Here is a 14401-nt window from a genome sequence, read left to right on the forward strand (position 1 = left end):
AAATAGTAATTCAGTCCCAATGGCATACTTCAAATGTAACCACTTTTTTCATTTTAAATACCATAATGAAATCATAGATTTAAGACATAATAATTGAATTTTAATCCATTATATTTATTATCCTTGTTAATGCTTGAACTGTCGTATCTTTGGCAGTGGAAACCTTTTGGTTGGCTCTTGAGCCTTTTTGATGTGACTCAGATAGTTTCCATACTACCTGAAAGACAAATGTTTCTTGGTTCCTTCTGTCCCAGCATTGGAATCAGCCACTTTTCTAAGAAGCCTTGGTTTTGTTTTGTGGGATATTGTATTTCAAGATCACAATCTGAGCACTAAGGATGCTCACTGCTACTGAGGGGGCTACTGTCTCTAAGTGTATTTGGTAGACAGAGCTAGAAAATGCATGCATATATTTTTAAATAAAAATAACTCAAGTTCAGAATACTATTTCAGACAAAATGGCTGCTCCCGTGCTGCGGGGGTTGTTTTGCTTATCCTAGGCTTTAGGATGGTGGTCTTGGCAGCCAGTCTTGGTGACTCAGTCCATAGCTGCAGTTCCAGTGAGAAGCAAAAAACATTTCACACCTCCTACTTATGAACCCAAACACAAATCAGAAAGGAGTTTATAGAACATGCCCCAAAAGCAGAAGTGATCATTTCTCCAGAACATTGGGGAGTCTCATACATCTGGCCCATACAGCAGGTACCTTTGACACCTATGTTCATCCAGAGGGTGATGCTCGTGTGTCATGTCTTTCAAGGGAAGAACTGGCACAGAAAACTGAGCAACTGAAGAAGAATGTGGCATCACAATTGCCAATACGGAAGGTAAGAGAATATGATGTTAATTTTAAAATAAAGGACTTCCCTGAAAAAGCTAAGGATATCTTCACTGAAGCTCATATTTGTCTAAACAACTCAGACCACAACCAATTTCATACCTTGGCAACTGAAAACTGCTTTCCGACTTTGGCCACCTATGACCAGTTTGGCAGATTGATGTATAGACTAGAAGGGGTGTCCAACCTTTTGATGTCTCTGGAGCACACTGGAATAAGAAGAGCTGCCTCGGGCCAAACATTAAGTATACAAACGCTAATGAAAACCAATGAGCAAAAAAAGGTTTTAACTAAATTCACAATACTGTGTTGGGCTGCATGCGGCCCACTGGCTGCAGGTTGGATACCCCCGCTACAAGATGTGCCCAAGGATGCCCTGGAGTATGCTGTCTTTGAAAAGCATCTCACAAACCCCTATGGGAGCTGGAGAATACACGACAAGACCATCCCTCCAAGGACACCCCCTAAACAGGCCATCTGTAAGGCAGTGATGATCCCTGGCCCCCAGCTGAAACCCCTGGAAGACCATGAAGAGCTACAAGAGACCCATAAGCCTCAGCTAGCCTGATGGCAAAAGGGTTTCCTGAGGTGAAGTATGGGCGATAAGATGGCTGGGAGCTGTGATCACCCTTGTCCATGATGATGTAGAAAGAACTACCTTTGTTTTCTCCTGTCCTGCTTGGGTCTTTCCAGCAGTCTCATCCTTGATAACCACAGCTGATGGCTGGGCCCAGGTGCTATGCACAGCCCTGGACCCACTTATTCTTTAAGTTTTATATCTGCCTCCTGGGCCTAGATGAAAGGCACTTTGTTTCAGAGAACACTTGATACCAATCTTTTCCATAGCAGGGACAGTCAAGAGCAAATTAGTTGAATTTTCTTATCACAGAACAGGGATCAGAGTTTGAAATGAAACACTCTCAGTGTTTTGGGCTAATTGAGGTGGGTTCTGTCCATATTCTGCAGTTCAGGTTAGAAGTGGATCAGCCTTCAAATGGCAGAAATGGAAGACAGGCTTAATTGTGAGTGATGTGTCTTCCAGGAAATGCAGACTTGGGAAAAATAATTAGTGTTTATAAGAGATGATATCATTTAAGAGGGTCTTATCTCATACACTGACTCACTAAATCAGCATTTGTACTTCACAGAAGAGTGTAAATACAATAAAATTATTTATACCCTCCCCTCTGAAAAGAATACTATTTCGGTGTTTCCTTAACCTTTCCTGTATTACATCCTCTTTCTTTTACCCCACATTGAGAATCCTGATTTTCAAGTGTATTCTGTCCCAGAAGAGAGGTTTGACTGGAGGTTTGAGAATTCATGGTGCATCCCAGCTCCATAAAGACCTTAGTTTCAGACACTCTTTACAGTTTTCAATTTAGCCATCAGTATGTTCCTTTTATGAAGGCATATGCAGATTCAAAAACCATGCAACTCCACTTTACCAAAATCATAGATAACTTAAATTTTCTCCTTCTGAGTCAAGCCACAACAAATTCAACCAGAAAAAAAAAATTCAAGTTTCTCTAATCGTAAGATTTCCTTTGCTTTTCTTTCCCTCTCTTTATTCTTCCTCTCCTATTTCCCTCCTTCCTTCTCTCCCCAATCAGCGCAAATCTTTCACATAAAAAGTGCTGGTCTGTGTCCTGTTGTTCATGACATAAATACAAAAGAAATGCAAATTTCAATGTGTGTTTTTTTTTTGTCCTTTTTCTTTGCTGCTTAAGTCAGGACTCATGTAATGAAGGAATGCTGGGAATTTAAAAAGCAGTACATTTTCTTTTTTTCCTATAAAGGAAACCACTTACACTATCATAACAAGGTAACAATAACACGTGTATTTTTTCTGAGCACTTTACTTCAAACAAATACAGAGACATTTAACAGGGTAATAAAAACAGTGGATTATTTTGTACCCATAGCATTTTGAAACCTACACATAAATTTCTGGATTATACCCCTCTATCTTATGAAAATATTCCTTTGTACCTGCAGCAGTTAGTACTCACCTTCTATAGAAGAGGTTATAAACTCTAATGGCCATAGAGGCCAGGCAGATAACATAAGTGAAAAGAGCAGGCAGAAGGTAAGAAAAACAAAATGCCAGAAATATTAATTAAATTCTATTTTTACTGAACATAACACAAACATGTATAATGCTGGTGATTACATTTCAAACTGAAAAACCCTATATAATTTTTATATTTTATTTCATAATTCACTATTCTTTTAATTTGGATCAGAGAAAGGTTTTTATTTTTTTGGTCATAATCACAATGCTGGATCTAGTACTTAGAACTGCTATATGCAATACAAAACAGAGAGCAATGTTTATACTATACTCTTTATGTCAGAAAACAGCTGTTTATGATGCAAGTATTGTCAAACACTGATAGAATTTTCAAGAATGGTTTTGTATACAGGGTACCTACTCAGGACATTCACACAATGTTTGTAATTGAATTATTTAGTTTTCAGCACTATAGCAGTAAACTTTGGTTTAGTGATTTATCTTATAGTTCTTCATTCCACTCCCCCAATATTACTGAAGAAAGATAAACTAAACAATATTAATTATTTTTGTCTTAAATTTGAAGTCAGAGAACCTATTTCAGAATTAAAGCCATCATATCCCTTTCTGGATACCAGCTGCAGTATAGGAAAGTGGGCCAGATTATTCCTTACCTACTTCATTTCCTATTAAACCAATTTCATTAAAAAAAAAATAAATCCACTCATAATACTGCAACATCGAAAGTGTTTCAATTTGTATTGCCAACCTAATAAACTGAGCCTTTGGGAAAATATTTATTGATGAGGTATGGATTTTCCCCTGAATCACATTAAAGAGTGATAATTCATCCCTGCCACTCCCATCACTCCTTACCCTCGGCTTCCTGGCACCAAACCATGACTAAGCCCCATGGACTAAGAAAAGCTTTTCTCTTCCTGAGACCTGACTGCTGACTACGTTTTGCTTCCCATTCAACTTAGAAAGAAAAAGAAAAGAAAAAGAATGTGAACTAGGTCATGAGTGCTTGCTCATGATATCAATATCAATGACCTCCAATTAATAAATTGCATCTTGACTATGAAAAAAACATAAAAACACATGATGGGGAAGCCATACTTTGAGGTCTCCTGAACACAACAGTGGCTCTCTGGGCATGGGGCCCCTGGAACGTATGCCTATAGAGTTTGATATTAAGACATAATGGCTTATGTGGAACACAGGACTCTTAAGACAAAGTGGTTTCCGTACCCGCTCAATAAGAATCCCATATACTGGCTCCTGAAGCTGTCACTTGGGAGAAGTTGCTTTACCATATGTGATGGTTTGGCGATACAAACTGCTACGAAACTGCAGCAAAGGCTACTTCTGTCAGCAAGGCTGGACTCCTGCACTACACAGATCTCTCAGGAGGTCGATGCCAAGTGTGACCTGTCATAGTCCTGTGAATCTGAATGTTGAGATGAACCTAAGAAGAGCCCTGATGCACACTACAGGTCATCAAACCTCAGTACAGAAAGAGAGTGTACTGTATAGTTCATTCATTAGGCAAAACACTGATGAGGTATGGAATTTCCCCTGAATCACATTAAAAAGTTCTAATTCATCCTCCATCCCTTCCTGACACCAAACCATGACTAAGGACTAAGCGTATCCAGTTCCACAACTATGACATGTTTATCTTTTTAATACAAAGAATACCTGGATAACGAAGCAATGAAGTAACTTAAGTTCTTTTGTGGTTAGAAAAATCATCACCTATAATTTAAGCTCTTCACATATTATGCTCACAATGGCCAAAGGAGGATAATATGTAAGTTACTTTTCCTAAGTATGACCTATCTATATTCATATTTAAGACTTCTTCCTCAATACACAGAAAGTATTTCCTAAAGTTGGCTCATTGAAGATCCATATCCAAATAAATTCTCATCATTAAAAAAAGTTAAAAAATCATTATGGGAAATATGATTAATATCTGTGCTTTCATGAGCTACAACAGAAAATATAACAAATGACTTCTCATCACACTTATTCCTCATCATACTTGTTCCTATGAGTAAGGGTATTTCCAACTGTACTATCATATGCAAATGCTCATTCTAGTTTAATAAACTATTTGCAGCACTCAAACTCAACAGCAAAAAAAGAAAGTTATATACATGTAATATTTTTTTCTTAAGAATATTTTTTCTTATATACATGTAATTTTTTTTCTTAAGAAAAAAAGGTTATATACATGTAATATTTTTTTCTTAAGGAACTGCTCATCATAGCATTCAAAAACAAATTTCCTGAGAAAATCAGGATGGTGGAGGAGTGAGTGGAAGTCACACTGACCTCCTTCCAGGACTAATCTGGAATTGTGGAGAAATCACCTGGAACAAACAACTGAACAATGGCAAGAGAGGAGCCTTGTAACCTCAGAGACAGAAGAATCGGCTTTAGTGCACTCTAACTGATAAGGAGTGCGGTACAGACCTGAGAAGGCGGGCGGGGCGCCCAGGGGCAGAAGCACTAGAAGGATAGTGAAACGGCCAATTGGATCCCCCCCGAGAAGAGCAGGGTCTAAACCAAAAGTGGGGATCTCTAGCCCACAGCACCAGAGTCCAAAAGGTACACAGAAAGCAGCCATCTGTGAAAAGTGGCAGGATTGCTCTCTGTCAGAGACAGCCTGCTGGAGATGCAAAGATCTGTTTAAAGGGCCAACGCATAAATTTTTATTCTCAGCCACTTACCCTGGGCTCCGGCAAAGGCGGGGGCAGAGTGGGCTAGAGACGCCTGAGGAGAGACTGGGGAAGGAGGCTTTGGGGAGAGAACTGAGAGAATAGCCAGTGGGATCTCGGTGTTGACTCATCCCCCATGAGGCAGGGGCCATCTTGCTCAGGCAGAGACCACTCTCCCTGAGTGGCACAAGCGTCAAAGGACCCAATAGCCCCACCATCAGGTGGGATTCCACCCCGCCCTATGCTGTCTAAGCCGCCTGCTGAGTGCAGAGTGGCAGCCACAGACAGTAGATCCCTGGCTAAAGGGGGTGAAGAGACGTCTGGCAGCACTTGAGGAAAGACTGGGGACAGAGGCTTTGGGGAGAGAATGGAGAGAGTAGCCAGTAGGATCCCAGTGCGGACTCCTCCCCCATTGGGCAGCAGCATGAGCGGACCCAATAACCCCTCCCCCAGGAGGGACTCCGCCCCGCCCTAAGCTGTCTAAGGCAGCCTGCTCATTGCAGAGTGAATAGATTAACAGCTGGAGGAGACAACCACAAACAGTAGATTCCTGGAAGTCTCAAACAGATTGCCTAAGGTCAGACAGGGACATCATCAGAGGCAGATCCAGAAAGTAAGAACAGACGTAGCCAACCATAGAAGTTCACACCACAAAGTCAGGAAAGCAAGACAGATCAACTTAAGAATCAGAAACAAAAGAGAAGAGTCTCACAAATAATGGGAAGACAAAAAAATATGGCCCACTCGAGAAAGGAGCAATCCCCAGAAAGGGAACTAAATGAAATACAGGCAAGTAAACTATCAGATATTGAGTTCCAAACAACGGTTCTAAGGAAGCTCAATGAGCTCAGTGAGCTCAGAGAGAATTACAAAAAACTACAGGAAAACTATGAGGAACTAACTGCAAACTATATCAACATGAAAAAGTACATAGAAACTATCAATAAGAGACAAGAGGAAATGAAGAACACAATTTCTGAATTGAAGAACACAGCAGAAGGGATCAAAAGCAGGCTAGATGAAGCTGAGGCCAAATTAGTGAGCTGGAGGACAAGGTAGAAAAAAGCTCCCAGAAAGGGCAAGAAAATGAAAAAAGCAAATGAAAAATGAAATGAAAAAAAAAGCAAAGGCCTGCAACCAAGACTGCTCTGCCCAGCAGGGCTCTCAATTAAAATGGAAGGCAAAATAAGGAGTTTTCCAGACAAAAGAAGGCTAAAAGACTACACCTCCACCACACCAGCACTGCAAAATATGCTAAAGGGACTGCTTTAAGATGAAGAAAAAGAGTCTATGAATACTCAGTTCCTTTCACAGTTGCCAATACTTGATTATTACTAATATTTTTGATATATATTAATCTGATTGTGACAATGATGTGTTGTTACTTTGTTATTTGTTGAAACTAAACCTGTTTTTGTATATGTCTTGCCTATTTCTATTATTTTTAAAAAACTCTACATGACTCTTTGGTATTCTTTATCCACTTTTTGATTAAAAGTTTGTAGAATTTTTGCCTTAAAAAATAAACAACCAAAAAACAAACTATTAACCCTTTTTAAAATGTGTGGCAAATACTTTCCCATTCTATTACTTGTCCTTTAACTTTTTTTATAGGTATATTACTATACAGTCTTAAATGTTTAATATAGTCATATTGTCAGCATTTTACTTTATAGCTTCTGGGTTTGAATATTTTATTTCAGGGTAAGAAAAATATTAGTTTGTATTTTCTCCAAAAACTCCTTAGATCCTACATAATGATTTTTAACTCACCTGAATATTTCTTGTATAATGTGTGAAACAGGGCTCTATATTTGTTTTATTTCAAGTAATAGTGGTCCATGCACCTTATTTGTTGAATAAGCCTTATTTTCCCCATTGATCTGAAATATCAACTTAATCATATATTATATTGTTAGACAGATATATATGTTTGTATATTTCATTGATCTACTTGATTATTTCTGTGCTGATGTCATGTTGGTTTAATTGAGACTTTATAATGGTTTTCTATTCAACAAAATAAACTAACAAATAACATACACCACAGGCACGGAAACATGGAGCAGACTGAAACTGACCAGAGGGGATGGGGAAAGAGGACAATGGTGGAAAGAAGGAGAAGGGACTAGACAAAGAACACATATGGATGACCCATGGACATGGACAACAGAGGGGGAACTGACTGTGGGAGTAGGGGGTGGGGGTGGGATGGGTGGAGGGGGGTAAAAGGGGTAAAACTGAGACAACTGTAATAGAATAAACATGATGCATAAATAAATACATACATACATACATACATACATACTAAAAAAACCCAAAAAACAAAAAACACAAAAACTAAAACAAATTTCCTTACTTTCAGTTCTACCCCTGCCCCTACTAATCTCTCCATCAGGTATCTTTTCCCATTACCCATCATACTTCTTACTATGGTTTATTTCATACTACCATGAGTATGGACTGAATTATGCTCCACCCTCAAATTCACATTAAAGCCCCAATTCCCAGTGTGTCTGTATTAGGAGGTCAGGTCTTTACAGAGAGGTAAATGTAATTAAATGAAGTCAAAAGGAAGGGGCCTTAATCCACACAGGGCTGGTACCCTTATAAGAAGAGGACAAGCCCTGACCAGTGTGGCTCAGTTGGCTGGGAATCATCCTGAAAATCAAAAGGTCGCAGGTTGGATTCCTAGCAAGGCACAGGCCTGGGCAGCAGGTTCAATCCCTGGTCAGGGTGTACACAAAAGGCAACCGATAGATGTGTCTCTCCCTCTCTTTCTCACTCCCGACCTCTCTAAAAAAACAAAAAAAAATTAAAAATAAATAATATTTTTTTTTTTTTTTAAAAAGAAGAAACACCAGATTACTCTCTTTCCACACACACAAAAAGAAGAGACCATGTGAGGACTCAGAAAGAAGTGGCCATCTGCAAGACGGGGAGAAAGCCCTCACCAGAAACTGAGTCTGCTGGCACAACCTGGAACTTCTAGCCTCCAGAACTCTGAGGAAATACATTTGTTCTTTAAGCCCCCAAATCTGGTATTTTGTTATGACAGACAGAACAGGCTAACACACTACATTAAATTATATTATTTTGGTAATGTTAAATTTAAACTTTATATCAGATATGGTAATAATGGCCAGAAGATCATCTGTAGGTTACTTTACTTATTATAACTGTAAGAATATTCTTCACTTCTGCAAAAAACTAGCCCCCTTCCAGGTTTCGTGGTCTAGTTTTTATTTTTAAATATTTGATAGAGATATGAATATAATAAATTGTTTCTACTTTACTATGAGAAAAACAAAATTTAAGTACTAGGCCAGGCAACTGAGGACTAAAACCAATTTTAGGGGACACAGAGAGAACTACAGTGAACAGGAGAGCATGAGTCCCACCAAAGAGAGTTAACTATTACTCAGGTACATCCCAGTGCGGACACACAGAAAGTATGGTCTATAGTTACCAACTCTTCTACTTTTTAATTTTAAATGTTGACAGGAAATTTAAATTTAAAACATACACATGTGAAAACATGCTTCCCCAAAATTTTGCATGTGAGTGCTCACAGAGGCATTATTCTTAACAGCCAAAATGTGGAAACAAATCAAATGCCTATCAATTCATGAATGGATAAACAAAATAATGGGATATTATTCAGTCATAAAAAGGAAAAAAATACTGATACATGCTACAACATGGCTAAACCTTGAAAACATTATGCCAAGTAAAAGGAGCCAGACACAAAAGGCATATATTACATAATTCCATTTACACGAAACATTTGAAATAGGCAAATTTACAAAGAAAGTAAAACTAGGGGCTTCCTGGGTTAGGGGTAGGGAAATGTGGCAAGTGACTGCTCGACTGAGCGTTTCTTTGTGGGGTGAGGAAGATCGTCTGGAATTAGACAGTGGTCATGGTTGCACAATACTGTGAAACCACGGAATGAAAATGGAGAATTTTCTTTCTTTCTTTCCTTCTTTCCTTCCTTCCTTCCTTCTTTCTTTTTTAAACAAAGCAGCACTGTACAAACTGAAATAAATGTTTGTTGGCCAACTTAAATTTCAAGCTGCCAATGTACATACAATTTCTATTCACTACTAGAGGTTCTCAAATGGTAGTCTTCTCTCATTCTACATGTAGAAGTGTATGACTATAAAAACTAACAAAAGACAGTCTTTTTCTAATTAGCAGAAAAAGCTAAATTAAAGGTTAGGATTTTCCTCAACTTTGTTTTCCCTGACAAAAGTCCCTCTAGAGTTGGAAGTCTGTCCTAAATTAGAATACACTATCTAATGTGGAGTGAAAACATTATTAAATTTCATGGTGTCCTATAAGCACAGTAACTTCCAGGTAGAGTACCACTTGAAATGTTATCTTGGATCTTGGACAGAAAAGGGCTTAAATGACACTTAACGCTCACTTTAAAATCTACTACAGTCTGAGAGTAACAATCCTACAAGTAGTTGAAAGCTTCAAGCCTGGTAGTATGACCGACCCAAATATAAGTAGGATAAAAACAGTGCTTAATTAAGTGCTAGTGGAACTTAGAAAAGGGTTGAAGAAGGTGGGATTCCATATGGCCTAAAAGTATACCTAGAATTTCCACAGCAGAGGACAGGATGTCCTAAATACAAGAGCATGATTAAGACTTGGAAGGAACACCCAAGGCAAATGGAGTAAATAAAGGCAGCTAGATAATCTGGAACCAGTGATCACATAAGGAAACAGCAGGAGGAAAGATTAGACTAATTAAGCTGAAGACAGTCTGTGAGATTCTGATGCCAATCTAAGAAATTCAGACTTTCTCAGAAGACAATTCTAATTATCTTTGAAACAAAAGTCAATTTAATTTTTCAGTTAGTGAACTTTTTAGGCCATATGATGCCACTGGGGAGTAGTACTTTTATAAATAATGCACCCTACACAAAGCACAATCTTTTGGTATTATAGGCTAAGTCATCCTGTTATTTCTCCTAAGGTTAGATAACGCATGGCCATTTAACTGATCATTAAAGAAAAATCTATTTTAACTACAAGACTAAGAGTGGCTATTTTATTCTTTCTCCAGTTTCCATTTATTTTTCCTTCTTGTCTGTTTTCCAATTAGCCAACTATGCTTTTGTCATGTTTTGCTTTATCATTCTAAAACAATGGATATTCTCTAACACTGCCTACAGCTTTCAAGCTGCCCACCAAAGGGCAATGTTTGTTTACATTTGTGAGTAATAAAACAACAAACCAGAATCACATTTCTTTCGTCTTACTATGGAACAGAACACATTAACTACACCTGACAGGATGGAGTAAGGGACACGTAGGGCTTTGGGGGCTGAATAAAAATGTCTATTCCTCCACACAATGTGTAAGCACAGCATCAAAAGTGTACAGACTCCAGAGAAAGACAAGGGCCTGCCCAGGTTTGAATACTGGGCGTGTCACTAACAGGATGGTCCTGGGAAAGTTACTTAAACCTCTCCTTGACTCACTCCTCTTGCCTCAAAAAAAGGAAATAACAATGTATTACCTAATAAAAGGTTGCAAAGATTCTATGACTTAATATATGCAAAGCACTAAGAACAGTACTTAGCACATGGTAAATGGTATATGTGTTAGTTTTTGTTTTTTAGATTGTATGTATTTATTTTTAGAAAGGGAAAGGAAAAGAGGAGGAGAGGGAGAGAAGCATCAATGTTTGCCTCTCATGTGTCCCCCTACTGGGGACCTGGACTGCAACCCAGGCATGTGCCCTGACGAGGAATAGAACTGGTAACTCTTTGGTTCGCAGACCGGCACTCAACCCACTGAGCCACACCAGCCAGGACTGTGTTTGTTTTCTGGGGTTTTTTGTTTGTTTGTTTCTTTTCTTTTTTTTTTTTTAATCTACCATAGTGTAAACTTCACAAAAGCAAGGATTTTAATCTGCTTTGCTTACTGAACTCCCGTGCTTAAAATCGTACTTGGAACATATTAGGTCCACTAAGTATTTAAGTAAGAAAGAACCATTTTGCTTTTAGAGTAAAAGAAACAAACTAAACACTATTTAAAAGAGAAGAGAAAAACGAAGATTAAATGTCTTGCTCCTCCTCCTATACTTTTTCAAGACTTGTCCTCCCCCACAGACTTCTCTTACTTGTGTTAAGTATTATAGCCTCAGCATTCACTGAGGAATATTTTCAGAAACAGCTGTATGAAATCCTTTGCTGTGTTTGTTTACAAGCTTAGGAGGAGACAGCCTCTGTAATTTTGCTACTCAAAGTGTGGTCCTCTGACTGGTATGAGCATCATCTAGATCCTTGTTAAATGGCAAATCAGTGTTATTCCTAAGAGAATGCATATCAAAATTTGCAAAGTACAGTTGTAGATCATTCTAGATAAAATGCATCGACATTACAAAGATCAGGGTTGAAAGTCTAGGTTCGCACACTTTATAATCTTTAAGACTTCGGGTAAGTGTATAAACTTCCTAATCCCTTCACCTGTAATATTGAAATAGTAAGAGCAGTGACCTCCAAGGGTTATGAGGATTAAATGAAAATGCACATGCAACATTTGGTAGGCTGCAAAGAAACAGAACGTGCCCAATAAATGTTAGCTGCTTTTATTGTTGAAATTCCCCTTGCTCTGCTCTAACACTCCACAGTGAAATTTTAGAATTAATACTAGGAAGAGCTTTATTTTACTGAAGAAAATGTTCATTTTGCTTTTCTTTGTAATTTAAGCTACACAATGGGTCTCCCTTCAAAATCAGTGTGAAATTTATGTTCACCTAATAGGAATGACTGCCTCTTAAATTTCTATTACCTTGCTCTCTTTTTCCAATTTATATTCTCTCTGGTCTTAACTTTAATTCCCTATGAGAATAAACTAATATATGAATAGAAAACCAAATTCAATGACCAAATGAACAAATATTATTAAGTCTAAACTCAGAAGTAATCCTTAAGAAGGTACTTTAAAAAGTCTGGAAATTCAAGGAAGTTTAGACTACTTTACATTAAGTTTTACTGAAATAGCCTACAAATTGAATTTTAACATATAGAAAAGAATTTTTCAAATCAGAATTATAGCTTATAAATAAAACCATCACAGATACTAAAATCCTATAAACACTGGCTAAAGAAGAGCAACAGTTAGGATTTTTGCTAAAAGCAATGCTTAGTATGTAGAAACATTATATCCTACATTACAGGGTATCATTACCTGTTTTCAAGTAATGCTTGCTGCTAGTGGATGATTTTATGAACAGTTTTCTCAAAGCAGCAAATAAGGTAAAAACATATTGCTTTCAGGTTTTCATTGAAACAGTAGAAAAAACCTAAAAGCAAAGGAAGAAAGCATAATAAGGAGAGCAACCTCCTTCCCCTCTCATTTAAGGTATATTATCAACAAAAAAGTAGTAACTGAAAAAAAAATGCTAGACAAAATTTCAGTTGGTTTTTTCCTTCTGGAAAGGTTAGGACTTGGTTCTGTCCTTCTAGAAAGGTTACAATTTGATCTGCTTAGTTTAAGCAAATTAGAAAACTCAGCCAGAAAATAAGGTTTAATAATTACTGTAGACTAGAAGAGTCTGTTAGGTGAAACCAAAACAAACAAAACAAAAAACCCCACTAGAAAAACCCCAATACCACTCCACATCCGTTACGATGGCTTACTATAAAAAAATTAAACAAAAGAACAAGTGATGGGTAGGAAAGTAACATGTGCAGAGGCTGTAAAAATGGCACGGTGGATTCTCAAATGAAAAATAGAAGTCCCATACGATCCAGCAATTCCACTTCTGCATATATACCCCAAAGAAGTGAAAGCAGTGACTTGAGCAGATCTTTGTATACCCATGCTCATAGCAGCATTATTCATAATATTCAAAAAAAGTCCACTGACAGATGAACAAACACAATGAAATGTGACTCAGTCTTAAAGAGGAAGGGAATTCTGACATGCTACAACATGAACGAAGACTGAAGAGATTATGCTCAGTGAAATAAGCCAGCCACAAACAAACATATTCTATGATTTCTCTGATAAAAGGATCTTAGACTTAGTCGAATTCACAGAGACTGAAAGTACTATTAGTGGCTTCCAGGGGCTGGGGGAAGGGGAAAATGAATTAGCGTTCAATGGGAATAGTTTCAGTTGAGGGAGATGACTGTGGAGATGGATGGCAGTTGACAGTTACATAACAATGTGAATGCACTTAATGCCTCAGAATTGCACCCTTAAAAATGGTTAGAACAATAAATTTTAAGTTATGTATATTTTACCACAACAAAAGAGTTTGCTAAGTCTCTTCATATTCTTAGGATCAGTAAAAGACACTGTTTTTATGGTCTGAACATTTTCATTTAAATTTTTTAAATATCCAATATAAAAGAACAAAGTACTCAATTTTTACCTTGCTTTTTTCCACCTTTAACTAAAATAAAGATCAACCTCCTTTTACAGGAAGCCCAACAATTTTTCAAACTGAGAAAATTCCAATTTAAATAGCTGGAAAGAGGAGTGAAAGACAAGAGAAATTACAAAACAAAACACACAAAAAAAACCTTGTTTAGGTGCTTCTTCCTCCTTTTTAGTCTCCTCTTCCTCTAAGCTGGGACTTTCCCGGGAAGAGTTGTCCTGTTGGCTAGAGTTTTTCAATAGTACAGGATCAATTTGTGCTTTCAGGAGTGCAAGAGTCTCAGCCAACTCGTTTCGATTTCTAAACAAGGGAAAAAAGAGAGCATAAAAATCCTTCTTCTGTTCTAAAGAGCAGAGCTTTCAAAATAATACTTAATAGAAATTAAAATTAAAAAAAGAAAAACACTTTAAGAATA

General features: G+C 37.6%; 1 protein-coding gene and 1 pseudogene across 2 annotated transcripts in view; one reads left to right on the top strand and one right to left on the bottom strand.

The window, feature by feature from the left end:
• The window catches only part of RSF1 (remodeling and spacing factor 1), a 112781-nt gene that overhangs the window by 36578 nt on the left and 61802 nt on the right, over window positions 1-14401 (bottom strand). For both annotated transcript variants that reach the window (XM_054576314.1, XM_054576313.1), the window contains exon 5: window positions 14132-14286. In XM_054576314.1, coding sequence (XP_054432289.1) covers window positions 14132-14286 — 155 coding nt within the window. The remainder of the gene's footprint in view (window positions 1-14131; window positions 14287-14401) is intronic.
• LOC129072775 (39S ribosomal protein L45, mitochondrial-like) lies at window positions 459-1407 on the top strand (annotated as a pseudogene).

The sequence above is a fragment of the Pteronotus mesoamericanus genome, unplaced genomic scaffold, assembly GCF_021234165.1.
Source record: "Pteronotus mesoamericanus isolate MK-2021 breed Mesoamerican mustached bat unplaced genomic scaffold, CSHL_Meso_final contig_33, whole genome shotgun sequence".
Lineage (NCBI taxonomy): Eukaryota > Metazoa > Chordata > Mammalia > Chiroptera > Mormoopidae > Pteronotus > Pteronotus mesoamericanus.